The 25,086-nt window shown below is 39.0% G+C and overlaps 1 protein-coding gene across 2 annotated transcripts in view; it reads left to right on the forward strand.

Annotated features, from left to right (window-relative positions):
- Positions 1 to 874: 874 nt before the first annotated feature.
- PTTG1IP2 (PTTG1IP family member 2) overlaps positions 875 to 25,086 on the forward strand; it is a 28,771-nt gene continuing 4,559 nt past the window's right edge. Inside the window, exons 1-6 of one of the 2 annotated variants that reach the window (XM_031052575.2) lie at positions 875 to 1,023; positions 5,347 to 5,399; positions 9,981 to 10,089; positions 13,799 to 13,907; positions 17,437 to 17,505; positions 22,955 to 23,001. In XM_031052575.2, the coding sequence (XP_030908435.2) occupies positions 906 to 1,023; positions 5,347 to 5,399; positions 9,981 to 10,089; positions 13,799 to 13,907; positions 17,437 to 17,505; positions 22,955 to 23,001 (505 nt within the window). In that variant the 5' untranslated portion in view covers positions 875 to 905. Of the gene's footprint in view, positions 1,024 to 5,346; positions 5,400 to 9,980; positions 10,094 to 13,798; positions 13,908 to 17,436; positions 17,506 to 22,954; positions 23,002 to 25,086 lie in introns of both variants that reach the window. The other variant, XM_031052576.2, reaches the window with a different exon arrangement.

The following is a 25,086-nucleotide window of genomic DNA, read 5'->3' on the forward strand; positions in this document are numbered from 1 at the left end:
TTCCCATTCCTGAACACAATCACAGAGAAGCTAACAAAGTTCAGGTACAGGATCATTTAATTAGAGCAAGGTTGGCTGCCAAAGCTCATTTCACTGGTCATGAAGGACTTGATTTAGTGCCTAACTACAGTTGTTTAGGGCCATTAAGATGCCCAAGTTTCCCAGGTGTCCTTACCCTGCCCTCTTATTGGTTTTGGGATGTTTCTTCCATTCATGTGTTGTACCTTGCAGCCCTGTCTGGGTTTATGTATACCCCTGGGCAGTGCAAAGGCCCTGAGAGGTGGGTCACTATGGGAAAACAAGTCCTTGGGAATGTCATGGCAAGTTCTTGCATTTGTCTCGATCACTTTATTCCTTTTTCTGGCCAGCCCTGACATGGGGATGTCTTTGTTGGCCCTGTTGGCTTTGGCAGCCTATTGGCCATCCTCACTGAAAACCACCACCAGCAATCACAAGATAGTGCAAGGGTTCCTCACCACCTCCTGCCCTCACAGGAGCTGGAGAAGTCACACAGCAAAGGAAGGGAAAAAAGAGGGTCAAAGCCAAAGAAAAATAAGCATTGAAGGAGCCGGAATTGGCCTGTGTATCACAGAGCTGAGCATACAAACGGCTGCCACAGCTCGGGCCTCGTACAGGTGCGCCAAAGGGACGCAGACACCACAGGCACGGCCAGTGGGGGCCGCACGCACCTGGAGCTCCCGGGAAGTCAAACACCAGCTCCAGGAGTCAGCCGTAGAGCCAGAGCTCAGCTCTGCCCCGCCCCGCCATATAATGGGCTGTACCAGCCCACCACACTCTCTGATCAGCCCCTTCCCTTGCCCAGCCCCGCCCCTTTGGCGACTATTGGCGCCTGCGCGGAGTTGGGTCCTGACGGGAGTCCGGTCGTTGCCGTGCTGTGGTTGGTGATGGAGGCGCGGCGGTGGTTGTTGCCGTTGTGGCTGCAGGGCTTGGCGCTGCTGTGGGGCTGCGCCGGCATAGGGCTGGCGCAGCTCAGCACCACGGCTCCGCCAGCACCGGCACAGGGTAAGGAGGGGCGGGGGGCAGCGGGGCAAGGGGAGCCGTTCCTTCCTCCCAGAGGAGGGGCTCGCTCGCGGGTGCGGGCTGTGGGGCCTTCCCGTGGAAGAAAGTTCTCTAGAGCAGGGCTGTGGGGTGTACGGCGGGAGGGAAGCAGGTGCTCGCCTCGAGGCCTGCAGCTGCCGAGCGTCTCGTGGAGGGCTGGTGGAGCTCGGAGGCTTACCGCGGCCCGGCGCAGGCTGGTTCCGGTGTTTCGGCTGCTGCCCGGGGCCTGGCTCCGAGCCTCGACCGAGGGAAGTGCAGTGGCACTGGCGTTTGTGCTGCCGGCCGGCCTGCAGGGCCGTGGGGTTATGGGAGGTTTTGTTGCAAGGAGACGGCAATCCCCTAGGCTTTCTGGGGTCTGACTGGCTGTGAGGAATGTGGTTTGGAAGGAGAAGCCGACAGAAATTTTCTTGCCATTTTGCTTGTGCTGTTGGGATAGCTTATCTCATAGCTGCTTTTGGAAAGCAGTTGGTGAAGCTCATCCTCAAATCTGATTGCCATTAACGCATGTGGCCAGAAAGGGGCACATCAGGTTAGTTTGCATTAAATTAGGATACATCAAGTGCTTATAAGCACACCTTGACATGTGTGTGTAGAGTACAATTTGAGATGGTTGGTTTCTTTTATGAAAAGGTTTATACTTGAAAAGGAGGTATCGAACTCTGTGAGGCAGCTGGCACAAAGCAGAAGAGAAAGGAAGTTGTCAGTGTTTCTCAACTGTTAGAAAGAACAAAAGGTAGACCTGCTAATAGCTGCAAGTTAATCAGTTTCTTTCTAGTAGTTCTGAGAAATATATATGAAATAAGTTTCTTATGGATTCCCTATGAAAGAAGTTTTCACGTATTATTCTTATGTGAGGTTAGGAATTTGCTTACGACACAAAGTTGATTCTTGTTACGAAGAAGGATCATGATGATACAAAGAAAGATGTGGGTGACCTTTGAGGAATAAATACTAGAAAAAAGGTTGAAGTGAAAAATGAAAGATTGTTATGCCATATGACTAGTATCATTTTAATATTAAAACAGCTGGGGGGGGGGAAAGTAGGGAAATATGCTTGATGACTGTCAAATGCGTAGCAGTTGCTGGAGTGATGCCCTCCTGAAGAGAGGGATGGCAGTTTTATGGTAGTTTTTCCAAGGTTGTGAGACCTTGTATGCCATCCTGATAAATATTCCACAAGTTCAGCAACTGTGCTCAACAGGTCTGGACTGGCACAAAGCAGGGCTACAAAGGCTGCATTATTCCCTATTTCAGAAAATACCAGCAAGAGTATGGCTTTTATTGCTATAGCAGAAGGAACGTTGAGGAAGACAAGTGCTCTTCTTATACATAGTGGGAGGGAACAGCTCTTTAAGTTGAAGAACAGTGTTGTCCTGAGAATGGGGGGGGATGAGGGGGAACAAACAAATTAAGCTTATTCATGGCTAATTTATTTTAGATGTTGAAAAGTTCCCAGTGCCTCTCTGGTCTTAAGGTTGTATAGCAGTTGTCAGTCCTTGGTGTATGCTGGTATAGAGCCTTGCTTTCCTTAAAAGCATTAAATCTATTCATGTGCTACCTTTATGCACAAATACTTACTGGAAAGGGGAGAGGGAGATAAAGCTGTTTTTTAAACAGAATAATTTTGTTTTTAAAACAAAATTGTCAGCATTATTCTATTTTACCTGTATTTTGTTCTGTATTTTGTGCATTGTTACCCTGGTCCATGAGTATGTCTCCAAGAAAGTGAGATCAGTCAGAACTTAGTACAATTCCTGTAGGTGTGGGCAGTGTTCTAACTGTAAATAAAAAAACCAAGTGCGTGAACAATAATAGCTTTTTCTTATCTTGTAAGAATGTAATCTTCATATGGCTACAGTTCACTGTGTACAAGAGGTTACACTGAACTGCTGTGGTAAAAATCACACCAAAATAATGTTTCCAGTACTTGGTACTTTGAAATTACGTCTCATTTTGTTACATGTTAGGTGATTAATGCTGATGATATATGCTGGTATAAAAAGAATGCGTATAAAAAAGAATGAATAAAACAGAACAAAACAAACAACCCAAATCAATGTTGTTTTTGTTTAATGTTTTAGCGAGGTGAATCAGAGGGGTGTTTGGGTTTTTCTTGTTCTGTTTGAGAAGTGTTTTCTTCTGTCTTCTGCTGTTCCGAGGAGCACTGTATCTGGTGGGAAATTTATATAGCTTTAAGTTAGTGACCCAGAGAGATTTTTTTTTCATCATTTGTGGTAATGTTAGATAGCAGTACATAAAGATGCTATGATTTTTGAGAGAGATGTGATGTTATATTTTGAAATATTTTCATTCAGCCTTATGCTCTGCTTTAGAATAAATATAAATAATAGGAGTCTATTTTTTTTATCATTTAAGTCCTGTTCTTTTGGTATATGCCAGTATAAGTTAGCTGCTTTAATATGTCAATAGGAAGATGATAAACTTCATGGGAAGCTTGTGAGATTACCCTCTTTGGTAAGAATCTGAGGCACATTCCGTTTTTGCATATTGCTGTAGACTGGTCAGTTACTGAAAATATAACCTAACCCGGGTTTTTAGAAGTCCTTGGTGTACTTGAATGCTTCTCACAGTACCTCACTTATTCATGTTCAGAAAGCTGCTTTGTTTAGGCATTTTAAATATTAAAAATATAATGAAGTATTTTTATAATAAGCATGATGGTACTCCATGTGGAATAATCCCATTTAATTTTTTTAAATTTTTTTTTTTTTAGTTTAAACTATTTCTGAGCCTGTTATTCATGGTTTGTTTTGTTTTCCATGGATTGGTACCTAAGCCTTGCACTTAGAGACTGTTTCTCCATTATTGATACTGGATATAATGTTAACTGGTACCTGATAAACTAGTTAGTGTTTTTTTTCTATATGGATATATTAAAGATAAATACGCTCATAAATAAAATAGATTTAATGTTAAGAATTAGCACCAGAAAGGCATAACATTGAAATATGTAGTTGTCTCAAAGCATGCAAATAATTTAGCTCAAATTGATAACTGCTTGTGACTAATACAGTTATTCATTAAAAGTAGAATTGGAATCCTATTTTGGAAGTATTTTCCTGTCATACTTATATATAGAAATAATAAAAAATGGGTTTCATTAAATAGTATTCTAAGTGATGATAGGATCTATAATTACTGAAGAAAAATACAAGTTCAGGCCTGGAGAAGAGACTCCCCCTCATCAGTTTAGACTATGGCCTGAACGTGGTCCTGTGGGCAAAAGATTGTGTCTCCATTGTGGATAAAAAAGAATGGCGTTAAGTCAATAAGCATGCAGTAAGTCTAAATGAAAGTCATAGCCTTTGGCTGGAATCCTCTGGGAACGTGAACACCAGTAAATATTTTTTTGCTTTTTTTTATGATACAGTGTGTTTTTTAAAAACCAAAGGAAATATGATTAAAGTCCTTCTGTGTCATGTGGCTCTTCAGACTTTTGTTGTTCTTGTTGACCTCTTACAAAAAGTAACTGTGTTCTATGTTTGCAAATTTTTCACTTAAAATCATAGAATGATAGAATCATAGGTTAGGGTTGGAAAGGACCTTAAGATCATCTAGTTCCAACCCCCCCTGCCATGGGCAGGGACACCTCACACTAAACCATATCACCCAAGGCTTCATCCATCCTGGCCTTGAACACTGCCAGGGATAGAGCATTCACAACCTCCCTGGGCAACCCATTCCAGTACCTCACCACTCTAATAGTAAAGAATTTCTTCCTTATATCCAGTCTAAACCTCTGCTGTTTAAGTTTTAACCCGTTACCCCTTGTCCTGTCACTGCAGTCCCTAATGTAGAGCTTTATCTTTAAAAAAACTGCTGCCACCCCCCCCCCCCCCCCCCCCCCCCCCAGGAGATTCATGGAACAGGGACCAACCCTAGGCAAGGGTCAGCTTTTGCTAGGCTTCCAAAGCTGCAAAACTTTGAATGTTCTCAAAATTGATGGGTAAAAGTCTTGGAACTTCAGCTGACATACAGTGAGACTCTTGGGTTGTATCTCCTATGTTGTCCTTAGAAAACGCAAACTAAAGTTAAAAGTAAGCTTGAATTGTTTCCTTAATTATGTCAGAGGTCAGATTTAAATGCTTTGTATCTCTGTTTGCTACAGTTCTCCTGTAATGGAATTATTGAACTTTCATTAGTTCAGACAAGATTGTTGCTCGTATCTAGAAGCAGGGGAAAAAAAAAGGCTAAATATTGCTAAATGTTTGACATTACTGAGAAAAAAAAAATAATGTGTGTTTTTTTTTTTTTTCTTTTTCCTAGCATGTTCAGAGTTTTCCCAGAAGTCCTGTGAAGAATGTTTAAAAAATGTTTCAGTAAGTTTTTTTAACATCCTTTTTGGTTGGGAATTTGGTGGGGTTTTTTTTGCCTTGATGTGAAATCAAATTGCTACAGTTTGGTTGGTTGGTGGGGATTTTGACTTGTCTTTAATCGTGAATCTAGTCAAACTGCCCATAGGAAGAGGAAGTCAAGATCAGTTATTCGTAATATCTGTTCTTATTTAACTGGCAAAGTCAACTTCCCCTCTGTCACACTCAATGCCAGTGTGCTTTTACTTTGCCAAGGTTGCTCTGTGACTTGGTTGCTAAGGGTATTTCCCTGCTTTGTCTGGAGAGGACAGGCAGTGTAGAATCCAGTTTTGGTGGGTTCAGTACTTTCATAGCTCAACTGAGCCAGTTGATGTTGCTGCTGACTTAGACTTATCCTTGTTTTGCAAGCAGCACTTAATTCCATCTCATAAAAGGGTCAGACTAAATGTTATGTGGCTGAAATGCCTTGCACTGCTTGCATGCTGAATAGGAGATTTGGGAAATTAGAGTAAATTACCTAGAAATGCCTTTCCCTGGAGATGCCCCAGGCAATGTGTTTAACTGAGGCAGACTGGATCAGTAATTTGTAGATGTTCAGACCTGTCGGCCTTCCCACTGCCTACATCAGACTATAAATGCTTAAGGCTGCCACATGAGGTCACCGTTTTGGTGGCAAAGTCTGGATTTCCAGTGAGACTGCAATAAGGCAGGTGTTTAAAACAGTAGAATTTATTTCTTCATCCTTCGTTGAAAACTTTTTTAGCTCCACAGGAAGGTTTGCGATAACTATGCATAAGGTGCCTGTCCTTGCAGAGCAGAAGGAACTCCCATATTCAAAGTGAGAGATTATTTGGAATTCTAACTTCAGATATCATTGAAAAGAAACATTTAATGAATCTTTAAGTTATGTAAGTTACTGCAAAACTCTTATCACTAGGGAAAATGGAGAAGTATCTGAACTTAACTTTTTTTTTATGCTTATGTGTAATTTGGCTTTTTAAGGGAAAACCATTAATTGGTTTGTATTGATGTGGTTATTTTGTGTTGTCAAGACTTTTATGTTAGTTGTCGTAACCATGGTGTTGTGTAAATAACTCTTAATCTTCCGAAGTATAAAGTAGGAAATAGAAAATATGGGTCATTAAAGATTTAATGTACAGCACTACCACTGGTGTGACTGTCACTTCAAATATGTGCTGCCACAGAACATGAGTACAGCTTTTACTTACCTTAGAACTATGTGTTCACGTTGTGAGAGAAATAAATCCTTTAGCTGTGTTTGTATACTGAAGACACTAGTGGAGTTATAGATACATTATTTTCAGAATCTGTCAAACCAGTGATAATGTCCAAGCTTTTCTGGGTGACAGAATGATGGATGACTCAGGGTAACTGCCTCAATAGCATCAGTGTTAAGCTTGGAGAAAGGAATTCAGACTTGATTCAGACAATTAAAAAAAAAAAACAACCCCCAAAAAAACCCCAAAACCCCTGCAGAACAGAGCCATTAACATGTGAGCAACGCAAAAGCACCAGAAAGCTGAAATTACTTTATTGCTTCAGTAGGAAAAAAAAAATCAGGTTTTCATATTGTTGTTAATATAGCAGCAGATGAAAATGAGAATGAAACATTTAGTGAATAGATAAAACCAGCTCCAAACAAACCATAAAATGTAGTAATTTAGTTCACTTAAATAGAATTATAATTTGAAATGATGTAGGAAATTATATGATGAAGGAATACAGCTAATTTTGTGAAGGAAAATTGGGGATGAAACACTTGTGTACACCTATGTGTTTATAGAGGAAAACGTATTTATTTTGTGTTCATGGAGACAAACCAGGAGATATTTACACTGTCTATGCTTTGGTAGTTCAGAAAAGTCTATTTGCCAGTGTTCTCCTGGGTCTTGACCTTGCCTTACTTCTCCCAGGGTGTCTTCCTTACTGTTTTAGAGTTATTAACACAGCATAGGTGACATCAGTGCACTATAATATTTGCCATTGTCTGCATGTGAGGACCTATGGCCTGTCAACCAAGGCTAGCAACCATCACATTGGCTCCCATATGTCACTCATTGTGAGCTCTTTTCAGTGCCTCTCTTGCCATCAGAGTGGTGATCAACACTTGCTTGTCTTTGGTGATCTGATGATTTAACAGATTCCAGCTGCTGGGCCAATTTGTTGTCTCTTTCTATACAATCTGGAGGTTCCTGTTCTATTTTTCCTGTGGGACTGAGAGCTCCAATAAGTTGCTCTGCCTTTGCCACCCTCTTAGCTGATTCATTGGCCCTTCAGTTTCCTTTTATTACCTCTGTCTATCTGTTCTTGTGAGTTTCACAGTATATAATTGCAACTTCTTTAGGCTTCAGTACAGCTTGTAATAAATCTAAACTTTCATGTCTGTATTTCATAGGGGATGCTCGTGATAACAGTTTTCATTATTTCTCAGTAGCCCCATGGGTATGGAGTACACCAAAGGCATATTTTGAGTCAGCATAAATATTCATATGTTTGTCTGCTGATAATTCAAGAACATGTATCAGAGCTATTGATTCAGACCTTTGTGCCAAGGTGTTAGAAGGCAATGCTCAGGTATCCACATCCTTGTGCAGCATCACTGTGGCATATCCAGCTCTCTTTTCTCCATTTATCAACAAAACTGTTTCCATCTGTATATAATCTCAGGTCTGGATGGGTTATAAGAGTATCCCTCAAATCAGGCTGGCTGGAATGCACCTATTCGTGACTTGTAAACAAGCGTTCTCTGATTCTTTTTTGCTGACATGTAATATACCTGCAGGAATCAAGGCCAATGATGTCAAAATCACAAAGTCTTGTGTGATAAGCACTGCCTGCTATTGAGCTAATCTGCTAGGTGAAATCTAGTGATGTCCCTTTTGACCAAGAACTGCCAGCACTGCCTGCAGTATGAATACTGTGATAGGCTGTCACAGTGTTGCCTTCTGGGCTACTTTCATTAGCAGCACCCACAGCCACTGCTCTGAAACAGGTCAGCCATCCTTTGCCTAGTTCATCCATTTGGTTAGAAAAGTATGTTACTTGCCTCTTTGATCCCGAAGTCTGAGTTAACATTCCCAGAGCCATGTATTGCTGCTCTTGTTCATATAAAAGGAAAGATTTCATCATATTGGGCAGTTCCAGGGTTGGAGCTTTCATTAATGCAATCTTAAGTCTGTGGAAACTTTTTTGGCACTCTGGGAACCACGTTAGGATTTCCTCAGGGTTTGGCCATTAGGCTAAAATTGACTAGATTCTGCACCAGCCTGCATTTTCCAAGAAGTCTTTCAGTTCCCTTTTTGACTTATGGGGGTGCTATTTGTCAGATGTTTTTTTTTTTCTCCATCTATGCTCAGTGCTGAAGTTCCTTGGGAAATCTCAAAACCCAAATAGGTAACCTCTTTCTTCACCAGCGGAGCCTTTTTCTGTGCCATGTGTTATCGAGTCAATCCCAGAAAGCTGAGCAAATTTATTGTAGTTGCTCTGCATTCTGCTTCTGTTCTGGCCCACAGCAACAGATCATTCACATATTGTAACAAGGTAACAGAAGGATTCTGTCTTGCCATTATTTTAATTCTTTGGCCAGTACATTACCAAACAGGGTTGGACTATTCTTGGGGCAGCACAGTCCAGCAGAATAGCAGTTTTCTTCTGGTGGCTGGACTTTCCCTTTCAGAGGTGATTGTCTGGCTGTTGTCTTCCAAAGGGATATGAAAGAAAGCGTGTTTTAAGTCCAGAACTGTATAATACTGATGATATTCAGGTAATGCTGCTAACAGTGTATAGGTATTAGGCACCACCTGGTGTACATCAACCATTATTTTACTAATTACTCCTTAAGTTCTGAACTAACCCCTAAACTAATCAGTATTCTTGAGTTTGTGGATTCCTTACTGGTAGTATGGGGTATTGTTCTCTGATTGGCATTTTTGTAACAAATCATACTTCATAAAGTTATTTCTCAGGGTTTCAACCCCACCTTGGCCTCTGGATTTAAAAGGTACTGTTTCTTTCTACTGGTTGGGATCCTGCAATTAGATTTACTTTAACCCGTGCCACATTCTTTGCTCATTCCGGTGTCTTTGAAGCCCACACCAAGGAACTTAGAGCATTCAAGACTTCATCTGAGATTTTGTGGCTTCCTTCTTTCCTTTGGTCGGTAAGCACAGTTGGACTTTCCGTGCTGTTTTTTGTGGTGCATGCAGCTGAATAGATTTACCAGGGAAGGTCAGTTGAGCCTCTGATTTGCATGACAACTCTTGTCCCAAAAGCAGTAAAGCAGCATTCTGGCATATACAAAAATTCATGTATTAAAGTGGTATCTCCTATAGTGCACTGCATGGATTTGTTAAAAAAGGTCTCAATGTCTGCTTTCCCATGACTCTAGTGATTGGCATATGTAATTTACTTAAAGGTCCTTTACAGTTAGTCACTACTGAATAAGCAGCTCCACTCTATACTAAAATATATCTTCACAGTGTTGTACTCTGTGAGGGGAAACGAGCACTAAATTGTAAACTTTTTGAAGATGAATAATTTGGGTTGTTTTTTGTTTCTTTTGCACAGTGCCTTTGGTGTTACACCAACAACACTTGTACTGATTACCCTGTAAGAAGCATTCTTCCACCATCTTCATTATGTTCCCTCTCAAATGCTCGATGGGGAGTTTGCTGGAGTAGGTACTAATTTTACTTTTGCTGTAGAGAATGATTTAAGAGTATGATTAAAGTAGGACTACTGCTTCTAGAAATGTTTCCTGATAATTTGTTTGGAGGGGTGAGGGGACCATGGTCTTTAATCTTCTGGATTTACAGTCATTGTTAAGGGTTCTTTGTGAACAGCCAGTATAGTCATGTTGGTCCAGTGACTTTAAAACATTCACTATACAGTGAAGTTCTGTCGATGGTAAGGTGTAGGCTGGGAACAAGTGATGTTGGAATGTTCTGAGTATTTTATGTATGTAGTCAGGGTTCACCCTTTTCTTAATCCATACTTCTGAGTTACAGAGAAGTAAGGTCATTCCATGTTGACAAAAGGTGACTATTCTTTCTGTTTTTAAAAATGCTTAAAATGTTGACTGGTGTGACTGGGTCCACAATTTTTATAGTATGTTCCAGTGGCAGCAGTGAACCAGTAGTACTGCATCATTTAATTTCTCTTAGATTTCCTTTTACTTTGCATGTTTGTGTTACAAAATACACTGTGGAGCACATTTTGCCATTGGGGTGAAATCTTTGGCACTATTTTTGCAATACTGTGTGTGCACATCTAAATTCAAACAAGACTGGAATAGAGAACAAATGACATTGCAAAGCTTGTCGTAAGCAGTCCAGCAAAGCAGAAGCTTGCTGCTTTCTATGTATTTACTTATGAACACCAGGAGGGTAAAGGACAAAAACCAAGTGGAGGTGAACTGCCAGTGACCATTAACTATAAATTAAGAGAATGTTATCACACATAGAACAGTGAAATTACACAGTAGTCTAAATTAGAGTAGCAGAGGTAGAAGATTGCTGTTGAAATGGAGCATGCAAGTTTCTGAATGCTACCACTTCTAGTCCGTGTTTGCAGGGATTATATGATTGGACAGTACAGGAGAACTTTACCAATCCTTTGCTCTTTAGTAGAAGGGCACTATGCTTTGTTCTGTGAGCTAAAGCGTTTATGCTTAGACTTCAGGAGTTTTCCTAGTGCCTCAGAAGGTATATCATTTCACTGCTTCTAAGGAAATCAGGCTTTCAATGTTATAGTAAATGCTCTTGCTGTGAAATGTTAGAAAACTTTTTTCTGGAAGTGTGGTACCCACACAGTTGCTTGTTCACTCCCTCCCCTCACCCCAGTGGGGTGCAGGAAGGAAACAGAACAAAAGCAAGAAAACTCATGGATACTGAGAGAAAGGCAGTTTCGTAGGGGAAGGAAAAAAGTAGGGGAAGGGGAAGTGCAAAAGAAATTGTTTACGACCTCCCCCAGGTGGACTGGTGGCCAGCCAGCCCCTAAACATTAGTCACCTTGGAAGCCAAATATTGCCTCCACTTATTTTTCCTTTAGCCAAAGTTTTGTTGCTGATCATGGTATTACATGGTGTGGAATACCCCTTGGCCAGTTTAGGTCAGCTGCTCTGGCAGTGTCCCCTCCTGCCCTCTCCAGTCTCTTGCCTAACTGCAGCCCTACTCACTGAGGGGAAGACAAAGTCTTGATGCTCTTTAAGCCTGTTCAGCAACAGCTGAAACATAGGTGTTTTATCAGAGCTGTTTTAGCCAGAAATCCAAAACACAGCATCATACCAGCTGCTATAGAGAAAATTAAGTCAGCCATACCCTGTACAGAAGTGCATGTCCTTTTGTAGAGCAGCAATAACCAGTATCTACTGATACAAAGGGGGTTCCTAATAGTATACTCCTGCTGTAGAGAAGGAGGCTTCTACCTTGAGTTCCATTTGTGTTGCTAGGTTGAATGTAGCTTAAACACAGAATGAAAACTTCATAATTGAGCACATTCTAAGCAAAAAAATAAAGTGGAAAAAGAAAAAAAAGACCCTTCAGAACCAAAACAACAATAAACCCCACCAGATCTGCATTTCCTTAATATACTTTTTACAAATTATATGCAGCAGCATACCATGGGGATATATAAATATAGTCATACTGAGATTGTCCCCTTTGGACGCGGCAGAAAAATTAATTACCAGATGAGTGCAGTGGTGGTGGTTTTTCTTTTTGCAAATAAAATGGAGTATTTGCTCAGTGTTGCTAAAGATGAAGGTTAATATTGGAGCTTTCAAAAAAAGTCAGAAACATGACTGGCTTCCAGTTACTATTTTATATCAAATAAGACATGTTGACAGGTTATTAACCAGCAGTGCCGAAAAAATAATGGTATGGAAACAACGTAATGAAGTAGTTTAATTGTATAATTTTTCATAAATAATAAACAGATGAGATAGTGGAGACAGGAACACAGACAGAAAATTGACAATTGTCTTCTGCACTTTATTAATAGGGTCAAAGTATTTTTGTGCTTCAATTAAATAGTATACTTTAAAAGATGAAATGGCAATCAAACCTATTTTTCTTTTTTACGTCATTGAATAAAGTATTTAATTGCTTATAACTTGTAGGGGAGTAGAAGAAGGAGAAGTGCGGCATGGTGAAATGTGTTTCTTTCAGAACTGGCATGTTCAGAATTGTGTGTTGTAACTAGAAACTATGTATTAATCTGTTTTATAAACTGGTACCCAGTGAACTATAACACAGAAGCAAAAATATTTGTTGAGACCTAATCTTCAGCAAGATCTGTGAAGGACATGCCTTGGCCGGAAATGAGTTGATGAGATCTGTAAAGAAGTAACAGACTCTTTGACTTGTGCATGTGATCAGAGAGGACAGACCCTCTGAATCTCACTTGCTAAATTTGACTGTCTTATAACTATAGAACCCTGAAGCAGTAAAAAGTATGTGTGCAGCTGCCTTTGTATTACTACAGCAGCATGAAGCTGCTGAATCTGATCATTCAGAGGGATTTATGTTGGAGAAGGGAGAAGAGACAGCTTCCTGTCACTTCCCTCATGCTTTAAAATAGGTAGTGTGAGGTATGTGTGCCAAGAGGTGTTTAGTTTTTCATACCACTGTTGTTACAACTTCCCTGGATGATTTTATTTTGCTCTTTGTTGGGTCCTTTAAATAGCTCCTCAGAGTTGTATCTATAGCTTTGCTTATATCATCCCTGTTTGCTTGCTTCTTGGGCCTCACTTGAGGACATGACTTTTTTTTTTTAATAAATGCAGTCCCTTAAATGCTGGTTTAGGCCAGCTATGGTTGTTATAGAGTATGCTGTTAAAATAATACCCCCCATCCATTTGTTAATTGCTTGTTGAACATGAAAGATGACTCTTTTTGGACATAGAAGATGACTTACGAATTTTTATGGAGAGTTTTATATTGTCTCCTTCAAATTCTCTGACATTGTAATCTTCATTTCATTTTGCTCTCTGTGTAACTGTGGCAGGTAATGTATATATATATACATCTGTATCTATATGGCTTTACAAACCTTCTGTTCGTGCTGCACACTGGCTAAGGTCATGATTGGGAGGGCAGAACTGTGGAATCACACCAGTAGATACATATGAAGTATTATAGGATGACTTTTAATAACTTGGTATATGTAAAGAGCAATTTTATGTAATGTCTCTTCAGTGCTGATTATGCATAGTAGCAAAATTGAAATGTGGTATGCTGAGTTTTAGCTGGGGTAGTTTCACAGAATTGTGGGTTTGACTTTTTTAATGAAGAGATTTAAAATGCTTGGGAAGGAAGGGAAGGATTATTAGAAAGACAAATGTTATTGCTGGAGTTTAACAAGTTGAATATATTCCTGTTTTTCAGTAAACTTTGAGGCTTTAATTATTGCCATAGCTGTAGTAGCTGGGCTCATTCTGGTGTCCATAGCAGTCTGTTGCTGTTACTGCTGTTACTGCAGAAGGCATTCCAGGAGGTAAATACATATATTTGTTTCCTTTACTAAGTGTGGGTGCTGGTCTTCCTTAGCTACCTACAAGATTTACTCTCAAATATACTAAGAATCTTTTAATGTGAAAGCAATTGAAGGATGAAAGTAACATTTTTTGTCACTTTGCTTTATTCATTTGAGAAAACAAAAAAGGTGTCTTTTGACAGGCAGTATGGCACTGAAAATGATGCTGAAATGGCACTGAAGTGATGTTATTAGTGATAGCATCATAGAAGTGTGTTTTAAGTACGCTATTGCTTTGTACTTCTACATTTTACATTTCCTTGTTATGATTGGACATGAAATATTTCAGTAGCCAAGTACTTGCTTCTTGTGATAACAGAACAAATTTCTTTCAAGGCAAGCTCATGGTACAGCAAAAGGTAGATAAGTAACTGAGCTACAATGCCCTACAGCACTTGGTATCCATGCTTCAGAGTTTGCTCTAGGATCTGTCAGCACGCAGTCAGTATCTAAGTGATTAGCTGTCTTTGCCAAAGACAGATATTCAACAAAATATTCTAAATGTAAGATGATGCTTTTCTGCTCTGAGATACCAAGAGTGATGTTACTTACTTTAAAGGAAAGTAATACTGCAAAATTTTAAAGTTCTTTAGATCTTGGAGGGCTTGTAAAACTTTCTTTTGTTTAACTGGCTTCTCTATTGGCCAGTATCGTTCAGATGGAGGGGAAGTAGTTGATGGCTAGCTAAAACAGGTATATCAGTGCTGCCATGTGAAGTGTTCAGTGCTCATTCCTTAATGAAACACTTGGAAAGCTTTGTTTATTGTGACAGTACAATATGCTTCCTTCTGTCATTGAAGTTTTAGAGCTCAGGTTTCTGGGCAGCATAGTTTCAGCTAGCTCTGTTCCTTTACTTTAGTGCATCTTATGTGAACAAAAATTTGGACCTTATTTCTTGATCTGAAAGAATTTCTATACTATTTCCAGTACCTATAATTCATTAGTTTTGTATGAGGGTTGTTTGTTTTTTAAAGAACTGATGCAGCTGTACAGTAATTAGGGCTCATCTTCAAGCCAGATGAATCTGGTACATCTGTGGCTCTAAAGAAAGGAGAAAATAATTGTAAATAACATGTCATTCTGCTTGCTCTTCCTTGAGGAAGATGCATGCACTTGTTCTGCTGGTAGATTGGTCTACCAAATCTTTCCTAGTGCAGAAATTGATAACTCTAGTCTTGTACTGATAAGACCTGAAGATGAATAGAACTGTTTTAGATTTTATGGAAGATCTGCTAGTGCCCTCTGAAGAACTGAGTATGCCCCTGTGGCTGACATGCCAACAAATAAAGCTTGATTCCTGTGAAAAGAGATATTTGTGCCAGACTTCAGTTTTAGTAACTAAGTTGTCAATCAGTACTGTAGCATCTAATTCTAAAAATAGTTGAGAGTTGTCTTATGCCAGGATTCTAAAGTGTCAAGCTAAATCTTCTGACACTTAAAGGATTTAAAGTTCTTGTCAGAGTGGGGTCCAGATTATTTCAGGAGGCTTCAGAATGTGTTATTACACTGAAGCCTGATATATTACTGGCTTTAAACTCACTGATTCTCAGCAGGAACGATTCTGCTGCTTCCCCAGTTTTTGGATTCCTTTAACACAAGAGAAAATGGTGGGTTTTTTGTTGTGGGGTTTTTTTTTCAGGTTTTTTTTTTTGTTTGTTTTATTTTTTTTTTCCTCCTCCCAGAGCTATCAGTATTCCTTCTAGGAATTTTTAAGCTGTGGGGTTTCAGTGTTTGAGAAGCCAGCACTGATCTTTTCCTTAAGCACAAATAATACTTAGGTATATTAATCCCCACATCAGCTGGGTCACCTAAGTCCATCCCTATCACAGGAATTCTAGGACTGTTGGTGCATTGTTTCAGTTCGTTCTTTTTATTCTGTGTTTGGACTTTGAGTCTGGCTCCATGTACTTGAGGTATACTACCCGTGAAACTATATTAAGTAGATTCTCTTTATCTTCTTCAGTTTAACGACTGCTTTTTTTTGTATAATATCAGACTTTCTGATTCTTTAAGAAAAACTTAATTCCTTCAAAGTATCTAGATATCAAAAGAGATTTAATGCTTTTTTTAAATTATAGGGAAGTAATATCTTTCTGGATCCTATATCAGCATTTTATTAATGTTTTTATATTTTGCAACACCAGTGTGAACTGAGACAAGACACTTGGGTCTCTAATAAAATAGTCTTGCAGAAGGGTGCCCCAAAATGGGAGCTTCTGGTCTTCCTGGATGTGCAAATGTGGGGAATTGGTTAGTTTTCCAAAAGGGCCTAACATTATTTTCCAATAAAGCTAACTTGTTGCATGTGTTTCCTGCTGCTAAACTCCCCCAAGATTTTTGTAGTGCTTTATGTGGAAACAAAAAAGGAGGAACTATAATTTTTTTTTTTATGTGAAACATTACATGGTTTCTGAATTACTGGATTGTATTTAAATGACAGAGATGTTCCAATAGATTTATGACTGAGAAGGTGGAAAATTTGAGTTCAGATTTCCAATCTGGTGTCTGTAAATTCTGTTAGAACATTTGACATGCTGCAATTAGCCACTGGATGTCACTCTTGCTTAACTTGTATGTTGGTTGGTGCAGCTGTGTGATGCTACAGCTGTTCACTTCGCTGTTACCAGGTATATCAATATTGTAAATAGCCATATTGAAAATCTTCAGATAATGCTTTTAGTTTTGAAAAATGCTTAGTACTTGGGAAGCATGGCAGGTGCCCATTCACGAATCCTGAATAATTATCATTAATTCTATCAGAAAAGAATAATGAACAAATAAATACTGTTTAGCATTTGCTTTAAGAGTTCTACAATTCTTGCATGGTTTATCTAATGGTTAAGTGAAACTGAGCTTTTCCCAAAGGTCACAAACCTTAAGTGCCTGCATTCAGTGAAGCATATCTGCACATGCACAGCTCAGATGTAGGCTCAGCGTTTCCCAGAATTACTCAGCTGATGCACTCAGGTAAATCTTTGCTCCTTCTGCTGCTAAGAGATTTCATGTAAACTGCTTTCCTCAGGGCAGATGGAGATTGGATAGTGATGGGTGTTGAAAAGATAAATTGTTCTGGCATCTAAGGCTTATGAACCATCAATCTTATTCCAGGGGCAACAATGGACTTAATTGTGCATGCGCAGGACACTTAGTCTGAAATGGGGTGTGACACCTGGGGAAAATGACAAGTAGGAATCCTGCTTCTGGAACAGTCTGCAACCTGTTCCTAAGAGGTATTAAATTGTCCTGTGGAGTCTGAAGGGTACATTATTACAGTGAGTGAAGCATCTCGGTATTGTAAAATGTAAAATGATAATTCTAAAAACTTATCAGTTATTCAGCAATCACAGTTTACATGACGGTGAAGAAGTATCTCAGAAGGTCAGACTATAAGTCCTTTTTCAAAATAAGTCAAATGAGTAAGTAGTGATTGCCTAGCAGTGAAATTGTTTCTTCCTTCTCTTATGCCTTCCTTACTTAATTATTTTTCTAGTGGACCAGATGAAGAAGAAGAACGGCTAGCTAGAAAGAGAGAGGAACGAAGATTACAATCTCTTCAGAGGTAAGTCTTGCCAGCGTGATACATAGCTATACACTTCCTGGTGATAGAGGAGTATTCTGCCCTTCTAGTGCAGTACTAAACAAAGAGGCACTGTGAAGTTAGGCATGACAATGTCAGGTGTTTACAAAACAGGGCTTATTCTGAGCTTTGTGAATCTGACTAGGAGCCTGTATTTCCGTAAGTGAATAGAGTGCGAGTAGGTTGATGGTCACTGTGGCAGGTACCACGAGTATGCTGTGTCAGCCAAGAGCAGTCAGGAGGGCTGTGTCTGAAGTCTTGCCTTGTCTCTCTTGAACTGGTTCCTGTTTGTAGTGTGAGTTAATGCCCAAGTGAGGCTGGGATTCAGACATGAAAACCACTTTCTTGATTCATTTGGTAACTGGTTCTTTTAAAATATGGTTGAAAAAGGTAGATAGAGAAGTTGATAGTGAGATACCTATTAGAAATTTTTCTCAGGAAATGGAAAACTTTGGCTCAGATCTCACTTTAGAATTAATTCCATGTTTCCATCCTTTCTGTTAAAACTGTGTAGAGGTGCAAGAGTCAGCAGTAATACAGTAGTTCTCAATGAGAATGGTAATCCTTCAAGTGCAGGTTTTTATAGCTTTGTTCTCCAGTGACTCTTCATGTTTTTTACATTTATTCTTTAGATAGTCAATTTTTATAGGTAGGACCATGAACCCTAGTACAAGCCAGATGCACCTTTTGAATCATACTTCATGATCCATTTTGGAGAGCCACAGTGGATTAGTTTTAGCAAGACACGAGTCCTAACCAAACTAATGCTAGGCTTGAAGCTGTTGGATGTGGGTTTGAATCCCCGTGGACTGGAAAGGCAATTGATCTTAGGTTTGCCACTTCCTGGTTATGTTCTCTAAATGCATGCCTACCAAGTAACAGGTGGGCACCTTCACTACCTTGATGATACCTGCTGTTTTCTCCTGACTGCAGGGAACAAAGCATACTTCCAGATGAGACCCCTTGTGGAGCTTTTGCATTGAAGACATTGTTTTTCCATTACATATTGTGCATAGGAAGACAAAGCAGACAGGCAGACTTGCTTGGTTTGCTCAAGCATGCTTGGTTTGCTCAAACATGATATGCTCTGGCTGGGCAGAGAAGTGAGAGCCAGTAAGATCTTTCTTAGAGATGTACCTACTGTCACTCATGTCTCTGACCAGCAGGAGCTGGCAAAAGTGCTCATCTTAGCTCCACGCAAATCTGTTTTCTGGTTCTGAGCTGCCAGGTTATACAAGCAAATGCAGCAAATGTTTGCCCTGAATCTTATAATGGCTATGGCTCTGAAACAGACACTGTGGTACTCGGAGGCAGAATAGCTTAGACTGATGTGTGCTTTAGATTCATACAAAATCCGTAAACTTGTTAGCAATAGAAAGGATTAGAATGATATACAATGAGAATGTTTAATGAAGAATTTTTCGGAGCTTTGCCTAATGCAAAGCTCGAATGATTAGTTTTAGTTTTGTGATTTTGATTAGGTTTTTATTCTAGAGCTATTACATACTGGCAGTTTAATGTATCTATTTCAGTTTTCTACTAGTTGTGTAATACAGTTTAGTAGCATTTAAACCTACCAAGATTAAACCTACCAAATTGTCTTTATTCTGCACAAGTTTTCTTTTCAATATAGTGTTGCAGTAATGTATATTCTGCATTTGTACTTGTTTAGGAAAGTATGATCTTAAAAGTAACTTTTCTGCAGGGGGAAGATGAGGGCTAAATGACTCCTGGCATAGTTGAGCTGAAATTTCTATTTTGAAAATGTATATTTTTAGGTGTCATGATGCCACTAATTTAACCTGTTATATTGTGTATAAAGGCATTCTACTTCTGATGTAACTGTTAGCTGCTGATGCATTCTTTCATGCCCAGGGCACAGCATTCCTTAACTCTGTTATGCCAAAAATTGTTTTGCAGAAAGCTCTTCACATGTTTGTAGGGTTTTTTTGGGTTTTTTTGGTTTTGATTTTTTTTTATTCTGTTGGGTGCCTTCAGTAAACAGTCTCAGTATGCATCCATAAGGTTGCTTGGATCCACAGGGTGCAAGGACAGCATGAGTCCAGGTATATTCTCTGTGAAATAGAGAAATTGTTCTAATTGCAAGAGAGAGCTTAGCAGCAACCCTGTGGTATTTCCTATATTCTGAACATGCATACCAATTGTGTGTGTGGCTGGGGGTTATGGGAAACCATGAGGAGTAAGCCACTTCTGACAACCAGAACACCTCATCCAACCCTTTGTTTGCTTCCTGTAAGTCCTTAAGAGGCTAGTAGTAGGCTGTAGAAGAGATTAATAGTCTCAACAAGCCATTTTTGACCAGCAAACCACAGAGGAAAGCACTGTACTGTGTGGTCTTTCCTTTCTACAACCTGCAGTTTTCACATAGTTTCTAAAAATAGCTTGATAGATGTTCAGATAAATAGCATGTAAAGAATATAGGCACAGAATTGACCTTGCATCTCTTTGGATTTTATATCTGTCCCTTTTTTTCCCCTGTGGGATACAGCTAGTTCATGTACAGCTGTTCAGATCAGTTGGCAATGGAAGGAGAACAGTACTAGCCTGAGCTTGGTTTCCTGATTCCATTAGTGAATGGTAAAAAAGAAATAAAGGAGTAAGCTTCAAGGTAATTGCAGCACCTAGTATTTTCTGGCTTTTCAGGTGCACAGTAAAAGCCTACTTTTAAGTTTAAAATTTGTGTTAAAATTCAGTTTACTACAGATACTTGGGAAATGTTGTCTTGGAATACCTAGATGGCTGTTAGAATGAAGAGTAAGGGTAGTGACATTGGCCCTCTCATTGTCTTCACAAGGACAAAACTAGCTGTCACTTCACTGAGAAGGTTGAAAATCACTGGTGACTACATGTAGAGTTTGCACTGCAGTGGAGGACAGAAGTGGAAGGAAACCTGGAGTTCAGGTTTTGACTAATACTGAAGGAAAAAGGGTATCTCAGAGCTTTACTCCTTTATTTGACTTCATATAATTTCTAACATGAAAAATCAATTTAAAACATAGCATCAAGTAGCGAGTCTTTTCAGTGCACTCAGTTATTTACAGCTGCAGATACATTGTACGTTTATATGTTAGATTCATGTAATTTATAAACCATGATTTATATGTTAGAAATTTATAAAATAATGAAAGGCAGTGAAATTTTGAATGAGAGAAACTACTGAGTAAATCAGTTGTGTACTGGTAAGGAGAGCAAGGGATGGGGGACAGGGAAAGAAAGGGTTGCAGTTTATTTGTGAAGAACTAAGTATGGAAAATTACGATGAATTGTTAGTTTTAGGAAAAATACTTTCTCAGTTTACAGCAGTGCAGACAACTTACATGAAGTGCCAAGAATTTAGCATATATAAAATGAAGTAATAGTAGTAATAAGAAATAGAACCAACTCAGACTGTAGAGTGACTTCAGTTGATCATAATGTAAGATGTGAATAGTGCAGTAAGCTGATTTAGTGACTACATGTTCAAAATTGCTTCTGACTCTTCTCAGTTGATGTATACCTAAGCCTTATTGACTGTACAAGGATTTAGTCATGGCTGATGTGATGTAATTTGACTGAGTTTGAATGTTTCACAAATATTACTGGTATTGCACATCAAATGTAAACAACATAAGGATTGCAGATGTTTGGTGGTTTGTTCTGAATAGCCTAAGGAAGTATCCTGAAGTGTTAGAAGTTTAAAGCCTACACAGTGTGATAGTTCTCCACACTCTCTTATCCTCCTTACTTAGGGCTTTCTGTGTTCAGGGCAGATTCAGACTGACTACTGGGGTCCCGAGATCTTCTCAATTATTTCAGACCAGGTATGCAAAACAGTGAAGAACATGACATTAATTAGTAGCACCAGTAGAAAAACCTGTATTGAGGTCACAGGACATAATATGGAAACTATACAGAAATAAGGCCTGACTTTATACAGGAAAAGGCTGCTTTAAGCAGAATTTTGCTATGTTCTTCCTGAGATTCGTGTCTCATATAATGTCTTCCTCTTATGCAACACAAAGCAGGAGTCCTGTGATCAGATTACCCTCAGTAGGTAAAGTTGGCTCCTCTTATTCCTGTTCTCTTCAACCTCTCAGTCCTGACTTTCTTCCTCTACATGACTTTCATTTAATCTCCTCGATTACCCAGTTTCTCCTCCTCTTGCAGTTTGGCCAGGTTGCTTTGTTTCCTGTTTGCCTGGGCTTAAATAGTGGAAAGGGATATAAGAGGAGGTAGGTGTCTCAGGAAAATAGTAGTGGAAAGTTTTGAGTTGGTCTAGCTTGGTTTTCTCATCATGCTTTATCTGCATGCTTTCCAGAAGTGCCAGTTACAGGGAAAGGCCATTTCAGCCCTTTAGCTCTGTAGGAAGCGTGATAATTGTTTCTGAGGACACACAGGATCTGATTAGCAGAAGGAATTGTTTGGAGGTGGAATGTGCATAGGGCAGATGGGATCTTTGGTGAATTAAGCTGTCAGTGCTTAACAGCCTTCTGCTGAATATGTGCAAATTAGGATCAGCCAAAAGTCACAACTTGTCTGACTGGGTTGAATTTTGATAGGTGTACTTTTTTGTTAGAGGAGCATTATTTTGCCAAATTCTACGTTCTTTCCTCAAAATATGTAGATCCTAGATCATCCTAATGGAACAGTTGCGTAAGAGCTTATTTAGTTTGGTTTTGAACTAAGCAAAATAGATGCTTCCTTTGAAATGTAGGAAAATTACTTGAGGAATGATGGGACAATTTCATTTAGACTTACTTCATTTTCTCCCCTTTGCAGAGGGGAAATGGGGAAGGGGAAGAAGAAACAAACTCATTTGCTTTGTTTGAATAATTAAAGTTTGGCAATATCTGATTCAGTCTTGAAAACTATCTTATGATTAGATAATGTAACTAGAGGCATCCAATTTTTATATTAGCAGTATATTTTAATTTATTATCTACATGGAGGTCATGCTGGATTTTTAAAAACTGGTAGTTTCCAGTTATACTTGCTGTACTGTTGAAACAAAACAGTAATATACCTTTCATCTTCTTAGAATTACTGTATTGAATTAGGATTGAAGGACATTGTACTCACAGCTAAATTTTAGTTAGGCTCCCTGCTGCAGTGCGTTAGAGACTCTTCCAGTATTGCACCTTATGTCTAGATGAATACTTCAGGGTATGTGTACATGTGGACATATTACTTCGGTATAGAAAAAACAGTATTTTCTTTGTGCTTGCAAGTATGGCTTATTTTTTACATTGATTAGTGAGAAGTTATAAGGAATCTTAAATAAAGTATATAGACAGATAAGATATATAACTGACATGCGATTAAAGAATTGTAATTGCATATTAATTTAAAAAGGCTGTCATCTCTTTCAGATGTAATTATATTTTGCAGCTCAAAAGTCTGAATATTTTTCTTATACCTTTATTTGTTGCAGGAAACATGAAAGAAAACTGAAGCATGATGAAATACGTAAGAAGTATGGTATGTGGTAATCTTGGGTTGATACTCGGTATCTAAATTGACTCCTTTTTCCTAATTATTAAAATTCACAGCAGAAACAAGCTGCTTCATGAGCAGCAGAAGTAATCAGGCAGTTTCCTACTGATGCATATCTTCTGTCACCTGAACACCTGATCTCATCACTATTATGCTCCTGTTCTCTTCCCACACTGACTCTCCCACTGGGCAAGAGACAACATGCTTGATGGGATGTTTGCTTGGGGTGGGCATTTAAAGATATTGATTAAAATAAGTAGTTCTTTCTGTCTCTGCCTAAGTGAAAGTACCAGTTTGGGGTTTTATCTAGTTAAAACTGGCTAGTAGGTAGACTCTTGGTTATTGAGGGACGATAGAATGAGTAGCAGGTAACAAGCTTTTAAAATCAAGCTTAAAAAAGGATGGAGGTTGCAGCCTAACATAGGGATTAAAGTTGTTGGTTTTTCTTTGTTTTTAAGTGGAGCTGTTATCTGGTGGGAGAAGAATATCACAAGACTGCAGGACCTGCTGTGTTGTATAGGAGGCTTTATTATCTGGGCTTGTCAGTGCTTGCACTTTTCACTTGATTTGTTCATAGGGTTAATAGTACTATATATTCAGAGACAGATATGCTAAAACTATGCTGCGCTTATGCAAATTGTACTAATGTCAGAAGGTGATTCTAGGGGTCTGAACAGTCACTCAAAACTGTTAATTTTCATCCTCTTGTTAAACTGATTGGCAGAATCTGGGAATGCCTTGATGTATCTGCAGCCTGCCCTTTGGCTGCTGCAGAAGTGATACAGACAATCTCTATAGGGAATTCTCTGCCTGGTGAATATTGCAAAAGTAATGGAATGGAGAAAAACTTCACTGTGAAGGGTGAGCTGCAGGAGGAAGAATGTTGTAGAAAATAGAAGTAAATATTGACAAAAATCAGGCATGAACTTCAGTCCTATGTTATTTAATAGGATAGTTGACCCTGTATCCCAATCACAATTCAGTTTCAAGAGGTTTGAGAGGCTGACAATAGTCCAGATTTACAAACCCACAAACAATCCAGACAACATCATAACAACACAAGCCTTTTGTGTATGTTTCTTCGACTCTAAGGTTTCTTCTATCTCAGCAAGTTTGAATCATTGGGCTAGATGTGAAGAACTTAAGACAATGGTTATATCTCCAAAATAACATGCAGCATTCTGTACAGCTATGCACTATAACGTTGCATGTCCTTGAGTCAATGCACCTAAGAGGAAGTGACCAGGTCCTGAATGAAGTGTAGCAGTTAGTGTGTCAAAGCACTGCACTGGGGTTAAGTGATGTTTCAAAAGACTGTGTTCAGTTATGTTCTGCTTGTGGAACTAGTTCAGTTGTCTCTGAATGGTCCTATATTTTGGTGAAGACAATTTTCAATGCTTAACTTTCAGACATTTGCAGAATGCTTTGTTGCATCTTGTTGGAATACTGACTTTCATGAGGATTTTCAATAGGAAACTTCTATATAAAATTCAGTTATTGAAAGGTTTGCTTTATTGCATATGCAAAGATCAATTTATATTGTAAGGTATATCTATTTGAGGCCTGGATTATTATAAATCATTTTTGTCCTAAAGAGAAATCAAACTATTATGTGAATAGTTGGCACATCCTGAAAGGATGTATGTTACTGAGAAAAAAATGAAAGACAAAATATGTATGAATTCTGAAATCCCTAAATGTTATTGGTGATGTATATAGTTTATATTTTGATAACATGCAGATAAATGATTGTCAAAATAATTCAGTGAGACGTAGTATATAGTAAATCTTGCTGTAGCCTTGGATTTTCAGTCTTCATTTTTCACTGTCTAGTAAGTACATATGTTACCATATTAAATATAATAAAATTTGCTGCAAATAATTATGGAGACACTAGATTATTTTACACTCTTGTGCACTGCAGAGGGGATTCTCAGTTAAGTAGGCATGGATGAGTGGCAGAAGGACAATGACTTTGTTAACCTGACTTAGTAGATTACGATGATCATGCCTGAAATTTCAGTATTTGGTTGGCTTTAAGGGAATGCCTTTTTCCATTTCATCCACCAG

Source organism: Melopsittacus undulatus, chromosome 1 (assembly GCF_012275295.1).
Source record: "Melopsittacus undulatus isolate bMelUnd1 chromosome 1, bMelUnd1.mat.Z, whole genome shotgun sequence".
NCBI classification, from domain to species: domain Eukaryota; kingdom Metazoa; phylum Chordata; class Aves; order Psittaciformes; family Psittaculidae; genus Melopsittacus; species Melopsittacus undulatus.